General features: G+C 46.7%; 3 protein-coding genes and 1 long non-coding RNA gene across 4 annotated transcripts; 3 read left to right on the top strand and 1 right to left on the bottom strand.

The window, feature by feature from the left end:
* The first annotated feature begins 623 nt into the window (after nucleotides 1-623).
* Nucleotides 624-1,768, top strand: LOC132088401 (nudC domain-containing protein 1-like). Its single transcript, XM_059497291.1, has 3 exons — nucleotides 624-1,028; nucleotides 1,096-1,221; nucleotides 1,299-1,768. The coding sequence occupies exons 1-3, from the start codon at nucleotides 624-626 to the stop codon at nucleotides 1,554-1,556; spliced, it is 789 nt and encodes a 262-aa protein (XP_059353274.1). The 3' UTR covers nucleotides 1,557-1,768.
* A 1,797-nt stretch (nucleotides 1,769-3,565) lies between these two features.
* On the bottom strand, nucleotides 3,566-4,205 carry LOC130699935 (uncharacterized). Its single transcript, XR_009003583.1, has 3 exons — nucleotides 4,168-4,205; nucleotides 3,993-4,039; nucleotides 3,566-3,933 (listed from the first exon to the last, which is right to left on the bottom strand). It is a non-coding gene; the product is annotated as an uncharacterized LOC130699935 (long non-coding RNA).
* Nucleotides 4,206-10,707: 6,502 nt separating this feature from the next.
* On the top strand, nucleotides 10,708-16,311 carry LOC130699904 (uncharacterized). Its single transcript, XM_057521959.1, has 2 exons — nucleotides 10,708-10,777; nucleotides 10,922-16,311. Exons 1-2 carry the CDS (start codon nucleotides 10,708-10,710, stop codon nucleotides 16,309-16,311), a joined length of 5,460 nt encoding a protein of 1,819 aa, XP_057377942.1.
* A 595-nt stretch (nucleotides 16,312-16,906) lies between these two features.
* LOC130699905 (uncharacterized) lies at nucleotides 16,907-22,510 on the top strand. The gene is made up of 2 exons (XM_057521960.1): nucleotides 16,907-16,976; nucleotides 17,121-22,510. Exons 1-2 carry the CDS (start codon nucleotides 16,907-16,909, stop codon nucleotides 22,508-22,510), a joined length of 5,460 nt encoding a protein of 1,819 aa, XP_057377943.1.
* Nucleotides 22,511-22,862: the final 352 nt, after the last annotated feature.

The raw sequence follows: 22,862 nt of genomic DNA, 5'->3' as shown, positions 1-22,862 counted from the left end.
ACTCTAATCGTTGCATACTATGGCAATCGGGGGCGATCGCCTTCGAACGGGGGGGACCTGTCACGTGGATTCGGAGGACATCCACGTGTTAACGAGGGACACGTGGAGTCCGAGGACATCCACGTGCTGGGAACGTCTCGTACATCAGCCGCAACCCTTTTTCTCCGCTTTCACTTCCGTAAGGTCAAGTAGAATTATCTGCTTGACCATCTTATTGGAAGAGCTTACCCCTTCTATGCGCTTTCTATTCGAACGGTCACGTAGAGGTTATCTACGTGACCATCTCCTTTACTTCCCGTGTCACCCTAGCGGGTAACGACCCTTTTGCTTTAAATAGGAGGGCCTACGAGTGAGACGGGGCTCTCAGTAGACAGTTTGGATGTGGAGTGTTAAGTGTGGCAGAAATTAATACACCAGGTCCAAAAGCGCTGTGAGTCAGTCCTTTTTTAGTGGAGTGCGGCAGTAGCCGTCACAATACCTCACGGCTTGGATTACGCTTCTGTTTTGAGCCCTGGTAAAGCGCTATGCCTTATTGCCCGAGAACCTCTTCGCATTATATTCGATTCGAACAAGGATGTTGCTGTGCCTTTAGCAAATAGCGAAACGATACAAGGTATGTGGAAATGTTCACTTGTCCTTCAACTGGAATTTATTCAAATGCTATCCTAGATGAAGCCGAAACTAAGATTGCCTACACTTGGATGGAAAGCCCAGAGGAAGTGACTGTATGGATAACATTTAACAAACAGACGTCGAAGCACGATTTAGTCGTCAAAATTGAAAGTCAGGCATCGAAAGTTGTGTATAAAAATCAAACATATTTGGTTGGCGAGTTGGCTCATCCCATTTCGGTCGAGTCCAGTACGTGGACACTGTCGGATGGGAAACTGGAGATTATCTTGTCAAAAATTGACAAGTCACTGAGTTGGAATCATCTTATCCAAAGTGATCTTCGTGGTCGAAAAGTCTTGGACCCCGAAACAGCCGCCGATTATGAAAGCGTAATTAATATGGACATGAAAGAAACGGTATTGTATTGCCTATTAAATTGGTTATCTGTTTCGCCACGTCACCAATCCCTGATTTTCTGTTTAGCAAGCAGAGGGCGGTGGTCGACCTCCCGTCTTCAGCAGTGAGCAACTAGAAGAATGTGATGATATGCCCATGGATGAGTCGTGTATTTTTCGCTTTGACGGAGAAACGAACGAATTCACGCACAAAGTATGCGGGAAGCTACGATGCGCGAATTCATTTGAAAGGAAAATGGCTTTTACGCTGCATAATTTTTTCTTTTACAGGCAATACTGAGTGGACAGCTTCTGTTTTTTACTCAGTCGGCTCCTGGGTTGGCACCAGCCTTCTGCTTACGTCACGACGTCGATGGTCTTATTTGGCAGCCTATGGGCGACGAACTAGAACTATCCTGGCGATGCTTGCACACGGCTGCACTGCAGGCCTTGGGCTACATCCAGGCTTCTAAGGAACAACGGAAATTTACTGTAGCACCGCCTAGTAAAAAAAAAACCTTAGCGAAAATTTCTGTTCGGGCCCTCTAACATGTTCAAGGCATGTACTCTTTTGGGCGAGTTACAAAAAGGACTCCAGGGTTTCCGACTTTTGGTTGCAGGTTTCCGACACTTGGACATCTGGTACCCGACGTTAGGACATCTGCCCACCGACGTTTGGACTACTGGTCCCCGACGTTTGGGCGCATCAGTAAATTGTTGCTGAACCCACCGAGCGCTATGCTTTCCGACAAGAGGACTCCCGTGCCATCGACATTAGGACTTTTTTTTTTTTTTTTTTTTTTTACTTGATGATTGGGACTGCAAACGTCAAACGGACTCGCATGTAAACGACAAACGGACTCCCGATCTAGCGACAAATGGACTTTCAAACAGGTACACAATCATTTTTTTTTCTTTTACCTATACCATTGCCAAGTAGGTAGGGTATTTAATTAATGCAATTACTACACACCCAAATGCAGAGCAGATCTTGATCTATTTGCCTGTAAAAATTATTTTTAAAGTGATATTTATGTTCTGTTATATTACGTTGTGACAACGGCCGGGACGAGAGAAAAAAGTTAAATATTTTGCCTTTGCCACCAGCTAGCATTTACGGCATTTTCCAGCTTATTATTTTATTTAGATATTTGTTATTATAAACTGTAATTTAAAGAATAAAGATCAGTTGCCTAATTGAAAAATGTTGTTATGGAGGGAGGAATGTCACAACATAAGAACTCCTCTTCAAAACAAAATAGGAGCATTCTTCATGTGTCTGTGGGTATTGGCTACTTTGTGTCATGTAGACTGTTGACGAAATGTTCTCTGTTCTAAAACTATATTCTTCAACAAAAATTTGGGTTACATATAGCTGTTCCACGAAACTCATTTAGAGAACTAAAAAATGCCAGCCTTAGACCTTCGTTGTATCAAATTCTTATTATCAAATGTCTCGTTGTATTTGTGATTGCTTAATTCTAGAGTAGGCTATAATGAAAACCCAATTGACATTCCAGGACGGCGATGGGATTCAAACGAAACAGAACCAAAGATTAACACTGTCATCGCCGCCCAAACAGGAGATGCAGCTTTTCTTCATTGTCATATGGAGCTCAGAGAGGATCATGGCGTAAGTTTCACTGATGAACCCAAAGGCAAAAAAGATGATTGTCTAAATATTAGGCGTCCTATATAATATCTTGCGTATGCAGATGTCAACTGGCACAAACAGAACATAACATAACATGACGAAAATAATATTTCAGTTTTAGCAACCGAAAAGCAGCTAAGCGTAACCAACTAAAAAAAAAACTCCAAAAACAAAAAAATGCGTTACACGTAAAGTTTTTCCCTACAGTGGTAGATGGGAAATAAAGTTGCTAATAAATAAAACCCTTTTCTAGTAATTTGTATTTGGTTTCAGTTGCCAGACCACCACAGCGAACTAGCTGCATAAATTAGAATAGAATATGTTACGAGTTACTTCAACGAATGATTTACATTGCAATAAAACTGTTTTTTTCCTCTGTTTGTTGCAAGCATTTAACAACTTTACTTGTTCGTCTGGTTATTATGTCAGAAACATCCCAATTCTGAAAGGTAGGTACATCCTTATTACTTTGTAGGTATCTTGGGTACGTCGGCGATATTAGTATATTTTGTAGTGCGGACTCTAAAGTATATTCAAGGGACGAAAGGATTCGTGTTACTTCAGCGGACAATACCGAAAACATTTGGACGTTGCTTATAAAATACATAAGAAAAGACGACGAGGGTATCTATGATTTCAGGTTGGAACAGCTTTATTTTACTCTTAAACTGAAAAGTATAACGGCCGCTTCTGCTTTCCTAAACTGATTCTTCTACTTACAGATCACGACTAGGAAATCCGCATCCACCCAGTCTGTCGAATTACGAATTGTTGAACCACAAGCTGTGCTTGTCGGGTCTGAAGATATATATTTTGGGAAATCTTTTATTTTTAAATTTACGTAGTGTTTTTTATCTACGGTAATCATCCTGATTTTACGAAAAATTCAAAGACAAAGAGGGCATGCAAATACAGTTTGTTGTTACATGTTAAATATATTTTTCTGGGTTTTCTGTTACAAATGAATTGGTATAGCACGGATGTGTACCTGATTAGGAAAACCTTAATTTACAATTTACTCTAGTTGTACTTGTCCATTGTTTTTAATATATATCACGACCTGCTTTCAGAGATTTATTGGTTTATGAATTTTAAGATTTCTATTATAGAAAAAAAGGATTAATAAGATTATGTTAGTATAGTACCACTCCATTTCCACGTTTCTTTATCACAGACACAGAATGGTCATATCCATACCATACAATGTCTTGGATGACGTTTGCAATAACATTATAAGGAATGGTTTCTATTGCTACACCATATCTTAAATGCCTTGAATAAACTAAAAAGGATTAGTAAATTTAAAATAAATAAAAACTTGATAGGTTTACCTCTGGCATCAGCACGTAAACTCTTATAGTTTTATTCATACTTTTTTCTATAATACAAATATTAAAATTCATAAGTTGACACATATAGAAAAACATCTTATAGTAATTACATTAATTAAATACCCTACCTACTTGGCAATGGTATAGGTAAAAGAAGAAAAAAAAGATTGTCTACCTGTTTTGAAAGTCCATTTGTCGCTAGATCGGGAGTCTGTTTGACGTTTGCAGTCCCAATCATCAAGTAAAAAAAAAAAGTCCTAATATCGATGGCACGGGAGTCCTCTTGTCGGCAAGTGTACCACTCGTTGGGTTCAGCAACAATTTATTGTTGCGCCCAAACGTCGTGAACCACTAGTCCGAAAGTCGGTAGACAGATGTCCTTTCGTCGGGTACCAAATGCCAAGTGTCGGAAACCTGCAACCAAAAGTCGTAAACCCTGGAGTCCTTTTTGTAACTCGCCCAAAAGACTCTGTCCCATCTGTTTTACCCCCGCCTTACTGCTATCACCATCTACCGGTCAGATTTCTAGTGAATTCTCTACATACACCCACTGAATATTTTTGCTGCATCGCGCTAGCGCTGTAGCGTACTGGCGCGCTAGCATTGCATCAACGGTATATTTCAAAAACGATTAACTTAATGAAAAAAATAGCAATATTCCCGGAATCAGAATTCAGTTTTGAGTATATCCTGTGATACTCAACCAATTCCGATTAGTGTCAAGCTTTTGTAGAAAAAAAATGTTAAGCCCGACTAAAATAATAAGCCCGATTTTTCTTAGGCCTTGGGCTCGGCTTAATTCGTCGGGTTAAACTTTTTTTCCTGCAAAAAATGATTCCGGGAAAAAAACCGCTGTTTCTTTCTATTAAGTTAATCTTTTTGAAAATACACCGAATATTTGACGCAATGCTAGCGCGCTATCACGCTACAGCACTAGCGCTATGTAGTAGAAATTCGTTAGTGGATGTAGAGAATTAACTAAAAACCTGACCGCTAGATGAAGAACACCGGATATTTTTATCTAGCTACAACGGATTGCCATGTTTTACTACGCCATCTACCGGTCAACTTTCTAGTTAGTTCTCTACACAACCCATGCTCACTAAATAGGAAAAATGTTAGGTGATTTCACACACATCGTTGCTTTCCTACACCGTGAGCATATAAAGGAGTTTTACCGTATTCCGTATTTTATTTTGTTAAGTATTATACAGAGTATGATATAGTAAAAATTCATTTGCGTTAAGAAACTTTAATTCCCGAAGTGGGTTCCAGGAGTGCCAGGAGAGGTTTTTGTGGTTAGAGTATGGGTTGATGTGATTATGGCTCATAATAGAAAATAGGGATTGCTCAGTTCCTGACCCACATACCGGTATTTTTTTTTTTTGTCATCCTTTACTGCTTAAATTTGTGAGGCTGACAAAATTTCCCATTTATTGGCAGCAGAAGCTAATTTATTTACTAATTTACCTGACAGATGTGTCCATTACGTGAAAGGAGGACTGCAAAACACATACACACATGGTCTGTGCGAAAAATGAAGCGCAATTGGTGTGTTTCCCCCTGAAGAAGGATCAACTTGTATTAACTGCAATCTAGTTTTAGAATAATATCATGTTCATAAAGCTCTATTGCAGTATATATGTTTTATGATATTCACATTATCTAAAATTTTCCTAAGCCTAGCATCATCAGTTGACTCATAGGTTGAAATTCTGTGAAGACTTCTCACGAAGATTCCACAGTTTAAATGCTGCAGGTGACACTTAAAGTTGAATTTATGCCTGGTGATGGTACAAACTTATATATCTCTATTGCTTTGTTATTCTAATAACTAAGCTGATCAACAGGGGAAGTGCAGGCATATTGATACTAAATCTGCTATCAAATACAAACAGGAAAACTCGAAGACATAGGGAAAGAGGAGACAGCAAATAGCAAAATAAGGAAATAGAAAGAGAAATGTAAGAAAGCAAAACTTTAATGAATACCACAAAATGTCCCATATCTTTGTGATTTTATTTCTTGCTAGATTACTGATAACTGAAGCAAATGGAACTATTGCCAAGGAGAACCACGCCACTAGTGCTAGTACCGAGTCTGCCTCACTTTTGCCCGCAAGGTATCTTTTGTATTAAATAATGTTTTTATTTTGTTTTTAACTGAATGTCGTTTGGCAAAAAAAAAAAATGAGGCAGCAGCGGAAGTAAGGAAAATGGCCATTCCTTAAATTGGTCAGTCTTGAATATGTCGAGGACGGAATAATCAAACGGTATTTAGGCAGATTGTCGCGCATGCAAAAATTTAGTCGAATTAAATTAAATTGAATCAACATATTTGACCTGACCATTCGCTTGAAGCGGTTTTTGGTTATTTACGGTTAGACCACAATGTCGAAACACGTCGCGTCCTGGAAATAAGTACCGCAGTAGCCAGTGCGGGTTAGAATTGGCCACAACTCGTATATACCAGGTAAATTTTCCCATTTTGAAAGGTTTCGTGGGAAAAGATTTGTAGAAAAAGTCCTATTAGTATTTTCCCGCAGCACATCTAGAAACGGGGCTTAATGCCTTGCTTAGCGAAAAATATATATAGAAAACATTTGTAAGCAACAAAACGAAACAGGAGAAAATCTGGACGTTAAATAACAGGTTTTTTTCGTTGTCGAGTTTAATTATCTTCAGTTTTTGTTTCATTGGTGCTGTATTTCTTGGTTCAAAGACGCATCAGGCATTGGGTGTTACTACAGTATACGCTAAAAAATTTGTTTCACTTAACCCCAGAGGACGAAGCACATGAGATAGGCGATAGCAAGAAGGAATCCGCCACTGGCTCGTGTGTCACTTACGGCATCTTTATTACGGTCAGTCATGCAATCCGACACATTGAGTGATGCTCCAACAATTATGGAAACCATTTTTCTCTGATAAAGCGTTATATCCCGAAAGTGTGCAACGTGAATAAACAATCCCAGTAATCAAAGATGCTGCCAGCTAATTCGTTATTGAGCAATCGCAAAGCCTTCAGAACGTAATCTTACGAATTAGGTTCTTAACCCGCATGTTAAAATCTGCTGTTTTAGTACTTAAATTTATTATTATTACTATTAACTATTAACTATCCATTTTGTACTGCAGTAAGTATAATGAATGTATTTCTAATAACAATTAGAAGGATTGCGTGTTTTAAGTATAATGTTTAAGTAATATAGAATTGTTATTGTGTATTATTTTCACACCGCAACAACCGACAACGACTTTATATTACTCAAACCGTTCTAATAACAATTAGAATGATTGCTTGTTTTAGGTATAAATAATATGTTTGAGTAATATAAAGTCGTTATTGTTTGTTGAGGTGTGAAAATAATATACAAGAATGACTTTAGATTACTCAAACATATTGTTTATACCTAAAACAAGCAATTATGGCTATTATTATCATCAGTGTATTGGATTTTAACAAACCAAATCATCAAATCCAATCAAATCCAAATCACATCATTTGAGGATGTGGATTAAATTGGATTTTACTGCTTAGGTTAGTTAAAGTTAGCTTAGGTTAGTTTAGGTTATGTTACTCGAGAACTTTTGCTGTCTTGAATGATTTAAAGATCCAATGCAAATCCGCAAAAAATTGGATTTGCTTCGGATTTCTTTGTTTTTGCGGATTTGATTGGCCAAAATCCAATACACTGATTATCATCGCTGAAAAATGCAGTTCAAAATGAAAAGTTAATAGTTAATAGTAATAATAATAAATTTAAGTAAGTAGAGTATAACAAAGGAATTATTGTATAGTTCTATTTTAATGAAATTAAGTTATTAATTAAAAATGATATATTTACATGGGTAAAGTACGTAAAGTTGTATTTAGAAAATTATATAGGATGCCGGCCGATAGATGGCCATAGTTGTAAAAAAGAAAAAAACCGACGAAATTTTTTTTTTTTTTTCTGTAAAACGGATTGCCATAGATCAGCAATCAATTTCGAATCGGAATAATGTATTTTTAATGAAATCTAGAATTTGAAGAAAATTGGAAAAGTTAGAAGCCAATAGCCTTCTCATTTTTTCAATTTTGGCAAAATTTTCGAATTCGCGTTCAATACAGAGTTTCGATGCAGAATTGAACGGGCATCACGAATATGAGGGTTATTTTCTTGTGGGACTCATAATTTTTGAATAAAACGTAAAAAGCGGTAAAAGTTGGTTTTAAAAATAAGCCCGGGCTTATATTGTCGTGCTTAAATTTTTTTCCTATTAAAAAACAGTAGCATTAAATCTAGATAGCTATAGATAATTCTGATTCAAAATTAACCAAGAATACGAAAATTGAATTTACTTTTACGCAGAGTTTATAGTTTTGGAATAATCTAAAATATATAGTTAGTGCGTGTGCGAATCGAAATCATGATTGGCGCGCCAGTACGCTACAGCGCTAGAGTGAAACATCAAACTTTTTTGATTATTCAAAAACAATAAACTCTACGTAAAAACAAATTTCATTTTCGAGTTCCTTGTTAAATTTTGAATCAGAATCATGTATTGTTATCTAGATTTAATTAAATTATTTTTTAATAGGAAAAAATTTTAAGCCCGACAAAATAAGCCCGGCCTTCTGTTTTTAACGATTAATTCAAAAAGTAGAAGCCTAATATAAAAATATATCTTATTTTCGTGATCAGCGATCAATTTCGAATCGGAATAACGTATTTTTAAGGAAATCTAGAATTAGGCTAGAAAAATATCGCTTTTTTCTGTTTTATCGCTCTCGCCATCTATCGGTCAACTTTCTAGTTAATTCTCTGTATACATTCGCCGAATATTTCTGCTGCACCGCGCTAGCGCTATAGCGTAGTGGCGCGCTAGCATTGCGTCAAATATTCGGTGCATTTCAAAAAACGTTTGACTCCAGGAGAAAAAGAACAATTTTCCCCGATTCAGCATTCAATTTTGAGTATATTCTATGATATCCAACCAATTCGGGCGAGTGCCGATTTTTGCAGGAAAAAATTTTAAGCCCGACTTAATAAGCCCGACTTGAGAATAAGGGAAGTCGGGCTTATTTAGTAATGGGCTTATTTTCGAGCCCAGCAATTTGACGAAAAAGGTGTACAACATAGAACTGTATAAAAACTACGCGTTATACACAAAAGTAAACACTGATTTTAGGGAAATTATTCATTTTCTCGTCAGACCAACAGTTTTTTTTTGATACGCTGAATTTCCCGATAGGGATTCTGCCAGGATTATATGATATAGCGCACCATTGACCCCTTTTTTAGGATATTTCTCTCAATCTCCGGCCATCGGTATAAAGGCAAAGGAAACCATTACTGTATGTGCTACATGCTGGTATTTGTATATTTCCAACAAAAACAAATGTAAACTAGGGATAATCCTCACAGTTCTGCTAAGAAGCAATAAATTTTTTCCTAGCACCAAGGTTTTTTATAGGTAACAACCGACGCAGGCCGACAATGATCGGCCTGCAGCTTCTACTAAGTAGGCAATCACGGACAAATGCTGTTTGATTTGAGCCCACGGAAAGACCGACGTCTTTCCGCTTCTGTCTGGTTGCCAACAGCCTCCAAAAGATCCGTCAAACCACTGAAACTGCTGCTCGAATAGCTGTTGCTTGAGCTTGGCGCAAACACAATATGGGTATGTTGTTTTGATTTTTCAGTTATCAGAAATTAGATATTGGGAATGTTAGTGTCGTCTTTTCTTAGAGAGAAACGGGAAAATTGTAACCAAATGAAATACTTGTATTCTGGCCGGTTGGGCAGTTCATGCGGGTCGATAAAGTGGCGTTCCAGTTGCATAAGCTTATCGTTAACTTTTCGTACGGCCAAGACACTAGTACATAAAAAAAATTGTAATGGAAAGGCACAATAATAACAATAATATTCATTTACGTACTCGTTGGAATCGAGCATACTTAAGGTGTTGTCTTGAAAGTTCCTAGTAGCTGCGTTGACGTTCCTGACGGCCGATTCGAAATGATCTATATTAAACATACACGAAACATTAGCATGACAAAGTGAATTCCTGCCATGTATCAGATGCTATTTTCGAGGTGAAAAATGCGCTACTAGCTCAGACTGGCGTCATTAGCCAGCAATTGTGTCTCGTAACGTGTTGTTACCGAGTTGCTATGGCAACTCGTATCGGGCTTCGCGCGTCTGCAATTTACCCTTCCTGTTCCCGAGTCGCCATGGAAACCAGGATCGGGCTTCGCGCGCCAACCATTACCCTTCCCTTAGTTTAATTAGCGGCTTATTGTTTTCGCGAAGCTTATGTCAGTTGTTTTTTCTGATGCACGCTATGATTAGTGACGTGTAAGGACGCTCAGTTCTTTTTCGACCGTGCTACCTGTCGGGTCGCCATTTTTCTCACGCTGTCTCAGTTTTGTCTCGTTTTTTTGCTAAGTTTAATACAGTCCTTTTTTTGTGACTAGTTCGACATTCGTTTCTCGTTTTCATTTTTTCGTTTATACGCTACAGACTTGTTTACTTTGTAACAAAGTGGTGCCGAAACCCGGGACAATCGACTCTGGTAACCTTTAAGTAGCATTCTTTTCGTCGCTTTTTCGTCTTGTGCTAGCATGTGCTTTTGTCTCTAGACATCCCGACTCTGAATCAACCGCCAGCCCAGGAGGGGTAACGGTCAGAGTTACGGGATTTGAGCTAAAGCTTTATTGCCGCCGTGATATGGCTGACCCGACACGTCCACCTGATTCTACTCCGCTGGATGTCCCCTCCGGATCCCTGCTGCAGCCCCGTGAATAAACTGTATCCCGGCCCGGAGAAGTTTTTGTCCAAGACCGGTCTTCTCGTCATCAAGCCGAGGGTAATCGCTCGCCCTCGGTAAGATCAAAATCTTCCATTGCCGGTAGCGCTTTCTCTCATTTGTCGGGAAATTCAGCTCTTTCGATCCTGACGCGAGAACGGCGTGCCGCCGAACTCGAGCTCGAGTTGATCCGGAAGAGAAGAGAAGAAGAGAAGGATGAAGATCTACGCCTTAGCGAGCTGGCCCGCAAACTTCAGGAGGAGAAAGAGCGCGTCTCAGCCAGACGACAGGAGCGAAAAATCGAGGATGAAATTGCCCGGCTTCGTATGACTGAGGAGTTTTCGAAGAGATCCATTCGTTCGTCTTCGCCGCTCTCTTTGAGCTCCCTCAGCGAATTCGACGAGGAATTGCGCCCTATGCCGTCGTCAAAACTAAAGACCCGCTCCAAAAACGTCCCGGAATCGCGGTCGGCCGTCTTAAAAGTGGACAGCTGGGTCGACAACTTGGAGAAGGACCCAGCAGCTGTACCCGCAAACACTATTGTTCCCTGGATGTTTGGAGGATCGGCGCCATTTGCGTGTAAAACTCCCTTTGACGGCGACCCGCGTGATTGGCTGCTCTTTTCCTCGCGCTTCCAGGCTCTCGTCCATGACGTCATCCCGAACGACGCCCAGCGCTTAGCCATTCTAACCGAGTGGGTAGGCCCCAATGTTCTGCGCCGCATCTCCCCGCTTTTGAGAGCGCCTCGAGGCTACCCGGCTGTTCTTTCCTACCTGAAGAAACACTACGGTTCGAGTGAGCAGATTGCCCGCTGCCAAATTCGCGATCTGTTGAGTCTCCCTATCGTCAAACCAGGTGATCGTCAGGCGCTGGAGCTGTTTTCGGATCAGCTGCACGGAGCAGTCGTCGTATTGGAGCAAGGAGGGTTAGAGCACGACTTGAAAAGTGCTGCCAACCTAGACCAAGCAATTCAAAAATTGCCGCCTCTTTTTCAACATCGCTGGGCCCGCTATGTTAGAAAACGTTTGCCAAGAGTTGTAGATCTTGGCGATCTCGATCGGTTCCTGGAGGAGGTTGTTGAAGAGGAGAGGATCGCCTTTGCGTCTGTCGAGCTAGCGCCCAGGATCGAGCCCCGCGGAAAGCGTGTTTCTTTTGAGCATCCTAACCTCACAAGACACCCTTCATTCAAACCCTCAGCCGCAAAGTCGCCGCCCGTCCGTCCACCGCCAACCGTTTTGTCTACCCAGGCAATTAGAGAAGCGGATATCGTCTGTCCGAGCTGCGGCGAGGCACATCGTCTGAGTAGCTGTGCGGAATTTCGACGGATGTCGCCGAACGATCGAGCGTTGGTGGTGAAAGAGAAAGGTATCTGCTTCAATTGTCTTGGAGGGAAACATCGAAGTACCGACTGTCGTTCGAAGCCGGCCTGTGAATCGTCCGGATGCCGTGCTCGCCATCATTCGCTGGTGCATGGTGCGGAAAGAGTTTTCCCCGAGAGGAGTGGACTCCGCCGTTTTCCACCTCCGAACGAAGATTCGAGCGGCGTTCCAGGTCCGCAGACTTTCGCCATTGCACCCCGCTCAGCATCAAACGTTCTTTTGGCCGTTGTTCCGGTTCGTCTTCGTGCTGGTGATCGTACCCTCGACGTCTTCGCTCTACTGGACACCGTTAGCCAAGCTACTTTGTTGCGTGAGGACGCGGCTGAAGCACTCGGCCTAACGGGCCGGCCTCGCAAAATTCGCTTTGGGACTTTCCACGGGAAAGATCCAATCGTCGACACTCGTTTGGTGGATTTCACAGTGTCATCGCTGGACGGAAAGGAAAGTTGTCCGGTTTCCGACGCTTTCGTAGTTCCCCATCTCAACGTTGGGCACCGCCGGCTGAAAAACTCTTCCACCTCGCTCGAGTATCTTCGCGGCCTTGATTTTCCCGCTCGGGATGCCACAGAAGTCCAAGTTCTGATTGGCATGGACGTCCAGGATGCTCACCTGAATTTCGAAGTCCGTCGCCCGCCAGCAGGTGTTCAAGGACCTAATGCAGTTCGCACCCCGTTCGGTTGGTGCGTCGTGGGTAAAACCTTTCCGATGTCCGCTGCGGAAGCAGCAAGTATAAATTTCGTCAAATTGGATTCCATCGAGCTGCTGGAGGAGTCCGTTGAGCGATTTTGGAGGACTCAATCGCTGCCCGTTCGTGAGGCCCCCAAAACCTTTATGTCCGCGCTTGACCGTTGCGCCGTAGAGCAGTTGGAAGCGACCATTCGCCATACTGGAGTTCGCTACGAAGTCGGTTTACCCATGCGCCCCGACTGCCCGAAGCTGCCGGACAACAAGGAGTTTGCCCGACGGAAGTTTTTCGCCTTGGAGAGGAGACTGCAGTCGAACAGCGATCTACGCAAAGCAGTTTCCGAACAAATGCAAGAAGTACTTCGCAGCGGCCACGCTACAAGAGTCACTTCCACCGATCCCGATTCCAAGATTTGGTATCTCCCGTTTCACCCGGTTCAGCATCCCAGCAAGCCCAACAAGGTTCGACTCGTCTATGACGCTGCTGCCCGCTTTAAAGGAATGGCCATTAATGACGTCCTGCTGAAAGGGCCGGATCTGACGACTCAGCTACTCGCAGTGCTGCTTCGCTTTCGTGAAAGGAGGATTGCTGTTACTGCTGACATCGCCAGAATGTTTTACCAGGTTCTGGTGCGAGAAAGCGACCGGCCAATGTTTCGCTTTCTATGGAGGGAGCCGGGAACTGAAAATCCTATCCAGGAGTACCAAATGACGGTGCACATTTTCGGCGCCGTGTCTTCGCCAACAACATGCAGTTTTGCCCTTCAACGCCTCGAAAAAGATGCACCCGTCCACCTGCAGGAAGTCGCGAGCCGGATACGCTCCGACTTCTATGTGGATAATTTATTAGCATCGTTCGACGAAGTGGAAGACGGAGTATCAACCTGCCAGAAACTTGTGGAACTGCTTAGCCTAGGTGGCTTCAACCTCGTCCAGTTCCTCAGTTCTTCACGTCAGTTGCTGGATCGCGTGCCCTCCGCGTCTCGCCTTATGCCCGATCTCGATTTGGACTTCGACGATTTGCCGACCGAACGGACGCTGGGTTATCTGTGGAGCAGCGAACGAGATGAATTCCTTTTTCGTTTCAAGCCGTCAAACGAAGCCCAGTCGAAACGCTCCATTCTTGCTGCCGTCGCGAGCATTTACGATCCGCTTGGTCTGCTCGTGCCGGTGGTCTTGGTGGCGAAGATTATTCTTCAGGACATCTGGCGGCTTAAAAGTGGCTGGGATGAAGTTTTGCCTGCTGATATTTTGAATCGGTGGGGACGTTTTATGGAGCATCTTCCTGCGCTCGAGTCACTGAACATCCCGCGAAGTCTCATTACGCGCCCTCAATCAGCCTACTTATCGTTCCAGTTACATGCATTTTCAGATGCATCGAATGACGGATTTAGAGTCGTCGTTTTTCTTCGTTCTGAGCTGCACGACAAGATCGGAGTTGCGTTCGCGATGGCGAAGGTGAGAGTTGCTCCGATCCACCAAATCTCTATCCCGAAGATGGAACTCCAAGGTGCGCTGTTAGCAGTCCGGCTGGTGAATTATTTGCTGAAGGAAATGACGCTGCCCATTTCTTCCGTATTTTTCTGGGTGAACGCGATGACCGTTCTTCGTTGGATTCACGCCAATCATCGCCGCTACAACGTCTTCGTCGCTAATAGAATTTCGGAGATCCTTGATTCGACTACCCCGCAGCAGTGGCGCCATATTCCAGGCATCCTAAACCCGGCTGATGAATGTAGCCGTGGCCTTTGCCCGTCCGAGCTCGACCCGAATCATCGTTGGTATCGCGGCCCGGAGTTCCTCGCTATGCCACCCGAACATTGGCCCGCCCAGATGCCGGATTGTGCACTAGGCGACGACGATGAAGAATCTATCGCATGCCTAGCTGTCATCGTTTCTAGCGGACCGCTAGATTATTTTGCCGCCCGTATTGACAACTTGCACCGTCTCGTGCGCATTGTCGCCTGGATTTGGAGATTTGTCACCAACACGCGGGTCCTCGTAAATCGAAGACGGATCGAGCGAAAGGTAAATCCAGGCGGCAGCCGTGCAGACCCACCATCCGAACCGATCGAGGATCTGAAAACGGGCCGGCAACAGAGTGCGACCGAGCTTAAGTCTGCCCGCCTTCTTCTGATTCGCATTTCGCAACGCGCTTCGTTTTTCGACGACTTACACCGGCTGCAGAAGAAGAAAACAATCCGCCCTGAATCCCGGCTACTGAAGCTGTCCGTCTACCTCGTCAGTGCCGGAATCGTTCGTGTCGGTGGCCGCCTTGAGAACGCCCCGATCAACACCGAAGCCCGTCATCCAGCGGTTCTCGACCCGAAGCATCCGGTAACTAAGTTGTTTATTAGGTGGGCGCATCTTTCCGTTGCCCACGGGCGAGTTGACCGGACGCTGGCCGAAGTGCGTGCTCGGTACTGGGTGCTGCGAGGACGTGAAGCAGTAAAGTCCGTGATAACTTTCTGCCCTTACTGTTCCCGGATGAGATCTCGGCCGTTCCAGCCAATGATGGCTCCGCTTCCTGCAAAACGGGTCGAATCATTCAACCCGCCGTTTACCAACGTTGGTGTGGACTATCTTGGCCCGTTCCCCATTTCGATTGGCCGCCGCACGGAGAACCGCTGGATCGCCCTGTTCACCTGCCTTTCCACCCGCGCGATCCATCTGGAGATAGCCCCATCTCTGGATGTCGACTCGTTCCTGATGGCGTTTACCCGCTTCGTTAGCCGACGAGGTGCACCCGCTGACGTTTTCAGCGACAACGGCACCAACTTGACGGCTGGAGAACGCGAGCTGCGTGAAGCAGTGACCCGCCTAAACGACGCCAAAATCGTCGATCAGCTGGCGCGTAAGGAGATCCGATGGCATTTCTCCCCGCCTTCCGCCCCGCATTTTGGAGGTGTATGGGAGCGACTTGTGCGCTCTTGCAAGGACGCCCTCCGCGCAATTCTTGGCCAGCAAACTGTCAAAGAAGAGACCTTCGCTACTGTCGTCATAGAAGTTGAGGCGCCTTTGAACGATCGCCCGTTAACCTACCTGGGAGCAGATCCCCAGGAGCTCGCGCCGTTGACCCCGAATCATTTTTTGTTGGGGCGCCCCAATCCCCATCTACCCGCTGAAGTCATCGACCCGGAAATTAGGTGCTTTCGTCGTCGGTGGTATCATGCGCAACAGCTAGTAGACCAGATGTGGGCTCGCTGGTTGCGAGAGTATCTCCCAACCCTTACGACCCGCAACAAATGGACGGAAACGCAAAAAAACTTAGAAGCTAAGGATATAGTGCTTCTTGTCGATCCGAAGTCCCCGCGTGGCCATTGGCAAATCTGTCGCGTCGAAAAAGTGTTGCCTGGACCCGACGGTGTGGTGCGCGCAGCAGAAGTCATCACAAAGTCCGGCAAAACCTACGTTCGCCCGGTCACGATGCTGTGCCGCGTCGAAGCCTTCAATGCTGCTTGAGATTTGCCGCAGCAGGGCCGGCTGTGTTACCGAGTTGCTATGGCAACTCGGATCGGGCTTCGCGCGTCTGCAATTTACCCTTCCTGTTCCCGAGTCGCCATGGAAACCAGGATCGGGCTTCGCGCGCCAACCATTACCCTTCCCTTAGTTTAATTAGCGGCTTATTGTTTTCGCGAAGCTTATGTCAGTTGTTTTTTCTGATGCACGCTATGATTAGTGACGTGTAAGGACGCTCAGTTCTTTTTCGACCGTGCTACCTGTCGGGTCGCCATTTTTCTCACGCTGTCTCAGTTTTGTCTCGTTTTTTTGCTAAGTTTAATACAGTCCTTTTTTTGTGACTAGTTCGACATTCGTTTCTCGTTTTCATTTTTTCGTTTATACGCTACAGACTTGTTTACTTTGTAACAAAGTGGTGCCGAAACCCGGGACAATCGACTCTGGTAACCTTTAAGTAGCATTCTTTTCGTCGCTTTTTCGTCTTGTGCTAGCATGTGCTTTTGTCTCTAGACATCCCGACTCTGAATCAACCGCCAGCCCAGGAGGGGTAACGGTCAGAGTTACGGGATTTGAGCTAAAGCTTTATTGCCGCCGTGATATGGCTGACCCGACACGTCCACCTGATTCTACTCCGCTGGATGTCCCCTCCGGATCCCTGCTGCAGCCCCGTGAATAAACTGTATCCCGGCCCGGAGAAGTTTTTGTCCAAGACCGGTCTTCTCGTCATCAAGCCGAGGGTAATCGCTCGCCCTCGGTAAGATCAAAATCTTCCATTGCCGGTAGCGCTTTCTCTCATTTGTCGGGAAATTCAGCTCTTTCGATCCTGACGCGAGAACGGCGTGCCGCCGAACTCGAGCTCGAGTTGATCCGGAAGAGAAGAGAAGAAGAGAAGGATGAAGATCTACGCCTTAGCGAGCTGGCCCGCAAACTTCAGGAGGAGAAAGAGCGCGTCTCAGCCAGACGACAGGAGCGAAAAATCGAGGATGAAATTGCCCGGCTTCGTATGACTGAGGAGTTTTCGAAGAGATCCATTCGTTCGTCTTCGCCGCTCTCTTTGAGCTCCCTCAGCGAATTCGACGAGGAATTGCGCCCTATGCCGTCGTCAAAACTAAAGACCCGCTCCAAAAACGTCCCGGAATCGCGGTCGGCCGTCTTAAAAGTGGACAGCTGGGTCGACAACTTGGAGAAGGACCCAGCAGCTGTACCCGCAAACACTATTGTTCCCTGGATGTTTGGAGGATCGGCGCCATTTGCGTGTAAAACTCCCTTTGACGGCGACCCGCGTGATTGGCTGCTCTTTTCCTCGCGCTTCCAGGCTCTCGTCCATGACGTCATCCCGAACGACGCCCAGCGCTTAGCCATTCTAACCGAGTGGGTAGGCCCCAATGTTCTGCGCCGCATCTCCCCGCTTTTGAGAGCGCCTCGAGGCTACCCGGCTGTTCTTTCCTACCTGAAGAAACACTACGGTTCGAGTGAGCAGATTGCCCGCTGCCAAATTCGCGATCTGTTGAGTCTCCCTATCGTCAAACCAGGTGATCGTCAGGCGCTGGAGCTGTTTTCGGATCAGCTGCACGGAGCAGTCGTCGTATTGGAGCAAGGAGGGTTAGAGCACGACTTGAAAAGTGCTGCCAACCTAGACCAAGCAATTCAAAAATTGCCGCCTCTTTTTCAACATCGCTGGGCCCGCTATGTTAGAAAACGTTTGCCAAGAGTTGTAGATCTTGGCGATCTCGATCGGTTCCTGGAGGAGGTTGTTGAAGAGGAGAGGATCGCCTTTGCGTCTGTCGAGCTAGCGCCCAGGATCGAGCCCCGCGGAAAGCGTGTTTCTTTTGAGCATCCTAACCTCACAAGACACCCTTCATTCAAACCCTCAGCCGCAAAGTCGCCGCCCGTCCGTCCACCGCCAACCGTTTTGTCTACCCAGGCAATTAGAGAAGCGGATATCGTCTGTCCGAGCTGCGGCGAGGCACATCGTCTGAGTAGCTGTGCGGAATTTCGACGGATGTCGCCGAACGATCGAGCGTTGGTGGTGAAAGAGAAAGGTATCTGCTTCAATTGTCTTGGAGGGAAACATCGAAGTACCGACTGTCGTTCGAAGCCGGCCTGTGAATCGTCCGGATGCCGTGCTCGCCATCATTCGCTGGTGCATGGTGCGGAAAGAGTTTTCCCCGAGAGGAGTGGACTCCGCCGTTTTCCACCTCCGAACGAAGATTCGAGCGGCGTTCCAGGTCCGCAGACTTTCGCCATTGCACCCCGCTCAGCATCAAACGTTCTTTTGGCCGTTGTTCCGGTTCGTCTTCGTGCTGGTGATCGTACCCTCGACGTCTTCGCTCTACTGGACACCGTTAGCCAAGCTACTTTGTTGCGTGAGGACGCGGCTGAAGCACTCGGCCTAACGGGCCGGCCTCGCAAAATTCGCTTTGGGACTTTCCACGGGAAAGATCCAATCGTCGACACTCGTTTGGTGGATTTCACAGTGTCATCGCTGGACGGAAAGGAAAGTTGTCCGGTTTCCGACGCTTTCGTAGTTCCCCATCTCAACGTTGGGCACCGCCGGCTGAAAAACTCTTCCACCTCGCTCGAGTATCTTCGCGGCCTTGATTTTCCCGCTCGGGATGCCACAGAAGTCCAAGTTCTGATTGGCATGGACGTCCAGGATGCTCACCTGAATTTCGAAGTCCGTCGCCCGCCAGCAGGTGTTCAAGGACCTAATGCAGTTCGCACCCCGTTCGGTTGGTGCGTCGTGGGTAAAACCTTTCCGATGTCCGCTGCGGAAGCAGCAAGTATAAATTTCGTCAAATTGGATTCCATCGAGCTGCTGGAGGAGTCCGTTGAGCGATTTTGGAGGACTCAATCGCTGCCCGTTCGTGAGGCCCCCAAAACCTTTATGTCCGCGCTTGACCGTTGCGCCGTAGAGCAGTTGGAAGCGACCATTCGCCATACTGGAGTTCGCTACGAAGTCGGTTTACCCATGCGCCCCGACTGCCCGAAGCTGCCGGACAACAAGGAGTTTGCCCGACGGAAGTTTTTCGCCTTGGAGAGGAGACTGCAGTCGAACAGCGATCTACGCAAAGCAGTTTCCGAACAAATGCAAGAAGTACTTCGCAGCGGCCACGCTACAAGAGTCACTTCCACCGATCCCGATTCCAAGATTTGGTATCTCCCGTTTCACCCGGTTCAGCATCCCAGCAAGCCCAACAAGGTTCGACTCGTCTATGACGCTGCTGCCCGCTTTAAAGGAATGGCCATTAATGACGTCCTGCTGAAAGGGCCGGATCTGACGACTCAGCTACTCGCAGTGCTGCTTCGCTTTCGTGAAAGGAGGATTGCTGTTACTGCTGACATCGCCAGAATGTTTTACCAGGTTCTGGTGCGAGAAAGCGACCGGCCAATGTTTCGCTTTCTATGGAGGGAGCCGGGAACTGAAAATCCTATCCAGGAGTACCAAATGACGGTGCACATTTTCGGCGCCGTGTCTTCGCCAACAACATGCAGTTTTGCCCTTCAACGCCTCGAAAAAGATGCACCCGTCCACCTGCAGGAAGTCGCGAGCCGGATACGCTCCGACTTCTATGTGGATAATTTATTAGCATCGTTCGACGAAGTGGAAGACGGAGTATCAACCTGCCAGAAACTTGTGGAACTGCTTAGCCTAGGTGGCTTCAACCTCGTCCAGTTCCTCAGTTCTTCACGTCAGTTGCTGGATCGCGTGCCCTCCGCGTCTCGCCTTATGCCCGATCTCGATTTGGACTTCGACGATTTGCCGACCGAACGGACGCTGGGTTATCTGTGGAGCAGCGAACGAGATGAATTCCTTTTTCGTTTCAAGCCGTCAAACGAAGCCCAGTCGAAACGCTCCATTCTTGCTGCCGTCGCGAGCATTTACGATCCGCTTGGTCTGCTCGTGCCGGTGGTCTTGGTGGCGAAGATTATTCTTCAGGACATCTGGCGGCTTAAAAGTGGCTGGGATGAAGTTTTGCCTGCTGATATTTTGAATCGGTGGGGACGTTTTATGGAGCATCTTCCTGCGCTCGAGTCACTGAACATCCCGCGAAGTCTCATTACGCGCCCTCAATCAGCCTACTTATCGTTCCAGTTACATGCATTTTCAGATGCATCGAATGACGGATTTAGAGTCGTCGTTTTTCTTCGTTCTGAGCTGCACGACAAGATCGGAGTTGCGTTCGCGATGGCGAAGGTGAGAGTTGCTCCGATCCACCAAATCTCTATCCCGAAGATGGAACTCCAAGGTGCGCTGTTAGCAGTCCGGCTGGTGAATTATTTGCTGAAGGAAATGACGCTGCCCATTTCTTCCGTATTTTTCTGGGTGGACGCGATGACCGTTCTTCGTTGGATTCACGCCAATCATCGCCGCTACAACGTCTTCGTCGCTAATAGAATTTCGGAGATCCTTGATTCGACTACCCCGCAGCAGTGGCGCCATATTCCAGGCATCCTAAACCCGGCTGATGAATGTAGCCGTGGCCTTTGCCCGTCCGAGCTCGACCCGAATCATCGTTGGTATCGCGGCCCGGAGTTCCTCGCTATGCCACCCGAACATTGGCCCGCCCAGATGCCGGATTGTGCACTAGGCGACGACGATGAAGAATCTATCGCATGCCTAGCTGTCATCGTTTCTAGCGGACCGCTAGATTATTTTGCCGCCCGTATTGACAACTTGCACCGTCTCGTGCGCATTGTCGCCTGGATTTGGAGATTTGTCACCAACACGCGGGTCCTCGTAAATCGAAGACGGATCGAGCGAAAGGTAAATCCAGGCGGCAGCCGTGCAGACCCACCATCCGAACCGATCGAGGATCTGAAAACGGGCCGGCAACAGAGTGCGACCGAGCTTAAGTCTGCCCGCCTTCTTCTGATTCGCATTTCGCAACGCGCTTCGTTTTTCGACGACTTACACCGGCTGCAGAAGAAGAAAACAATCCGCCCTGAATCCCGGCTACTGAAGCTGTCCGTCTACCTCGTCAGTGCCGGAATCGTTCGTGTCGGTGGCCGCCTTGAGAACGCCCCGATCAACACCGAAGCCCGTCATCCAGCGGTTCTCGACCCGAAGCATCCGGTAACTAAGTTGTTTATTAGGTGGGCGCATCTTTCCGTTGCCCACGGGCGAGTTGACCGGACGCTGGCCGAAGTGCGTGCTCGGTACTGGGTGCTGCGAGGACGTGAAGCAGTAAAGTCCGTGATAACTTTCTGCCCTTACTGTTCCCGGATGAGATCTCGGCCGTTCCAGCCAATGATGGCTCCGCTTCCTGCAAAACGGGTCGAATCATTCAACCCGCCGTTTACCAACGTTGGTGTGGACTATCTTGGCCCGTTCCCCATTTCGATTGGCCGCCGCACGGAGAACCGCTGGATCGCCCTGTTCACCTGCCTTTCCACCCGCGCGATCCATCTGGAGATAGCCCCATCTCTGGATGTCGACTCGTTCCTGATGGCGTTTACCCGCTTCGTTAGCCGACGAGGTGCACCCGCTGACGTTTTCAGCGACAACGGCACCAACTTGACGGCTGGAGAACGCGAGCTGCGTGAAGCAGTGACCCGCCTAAACGACGCCAAAATCGTCGATCAGCTGGCGCGTAAGGAGATCCGATGGCATTTCTCCCCGCCTTCCGCCCCGCATTTTGGAGGTGTATGGGAGCGACTTGTGCGCTCTTGCAAGGACGCCCTCCGCGCAATTCTTGGCCAGCAAACTGTCAAAGAAGAGACCTTCGCTACTGTCGTCATAGAAGTTGAGGCGCCTTTGAACGATCGCCCGTTAACCTACCTGGGAGCAGATCCCCAGGAGCTCGCGCCGTTGACCCCGAATCATTTTTTGTTGGGGCGCCCCAATCCCCATCTACCCGCTGAAGTCATCGACCCGGAAATTAGGTGCTTTCGTCGTCGGTGGTATCATGCGCAACAGCTAGTAGACCAGATGTGGGCTCGCTGGTTGCGAGAGTATCTCCCAACCCTTACGACCCGCAACAAATGGACGGAAACGCAAAAAAACTTAGAAGCTAAGGATATAGTGCTTCTTGTCGATCCGAAGTCCCCGCGTGGCCATTGGCAAATCTGTCGCGTCGAAAAAGTGTTGCCTGGACCCGACGGTGTGGTGCGCGCAGCAGAAGTCATCACAAAGTCCGGCAAAACCTACGTTCGCCCGGTCACGATGCTGTGCCGCGTCGAAGCCTTCAATGCTGCTTGAGATTTGCCGCAGCAGGGCCGGCTGTGTTACCGAGTTGCTATGGCAACTCGGATCGGGCTTCGCGCGTCTGCAATTTACCCTTCCTGTTCCCGAGTCGCCATGGAAACCAGGATCGGGCTTCGCGCGCCAACCATTACCCTTCCCTTAGTTTAATTAGCGGCTTATTGTTTTCGCGAAGCTTATGTCAGTTGTTTTTTCTGATGCACGCTATGATTAGTGACGTGTAAGGACGCTCAGTTCTTTTTCGACCGTGCTACCTGTCGGGTCGCCATTTTTCTCACGCTGTCTCAGTTTTGTCTCGTTTTTTTGCTAAGTTTAATACAGTCCTTTTTTTGTGACTAGTTCGACATTC

This window comes from Daphnia carinata, chromosome 10, assembly GCF_022539665.2.
Source record: "Daphnia carinata strain CSIRO-1 chromosome 10, CSIRO_AGI_Dcar_HiC_V3, whole genome shotgun sequence".
NCBI lineage: Eukaryota > Metazoa > Arthropoda > Branchiopoda > Diplostraca > Daphniidae > Daphnia > Daphnia carinata.
Note: the sequence above shows the minus strand (reverse complement) of the source record. Positions and strands in the feature narration are given on the sequence as shown.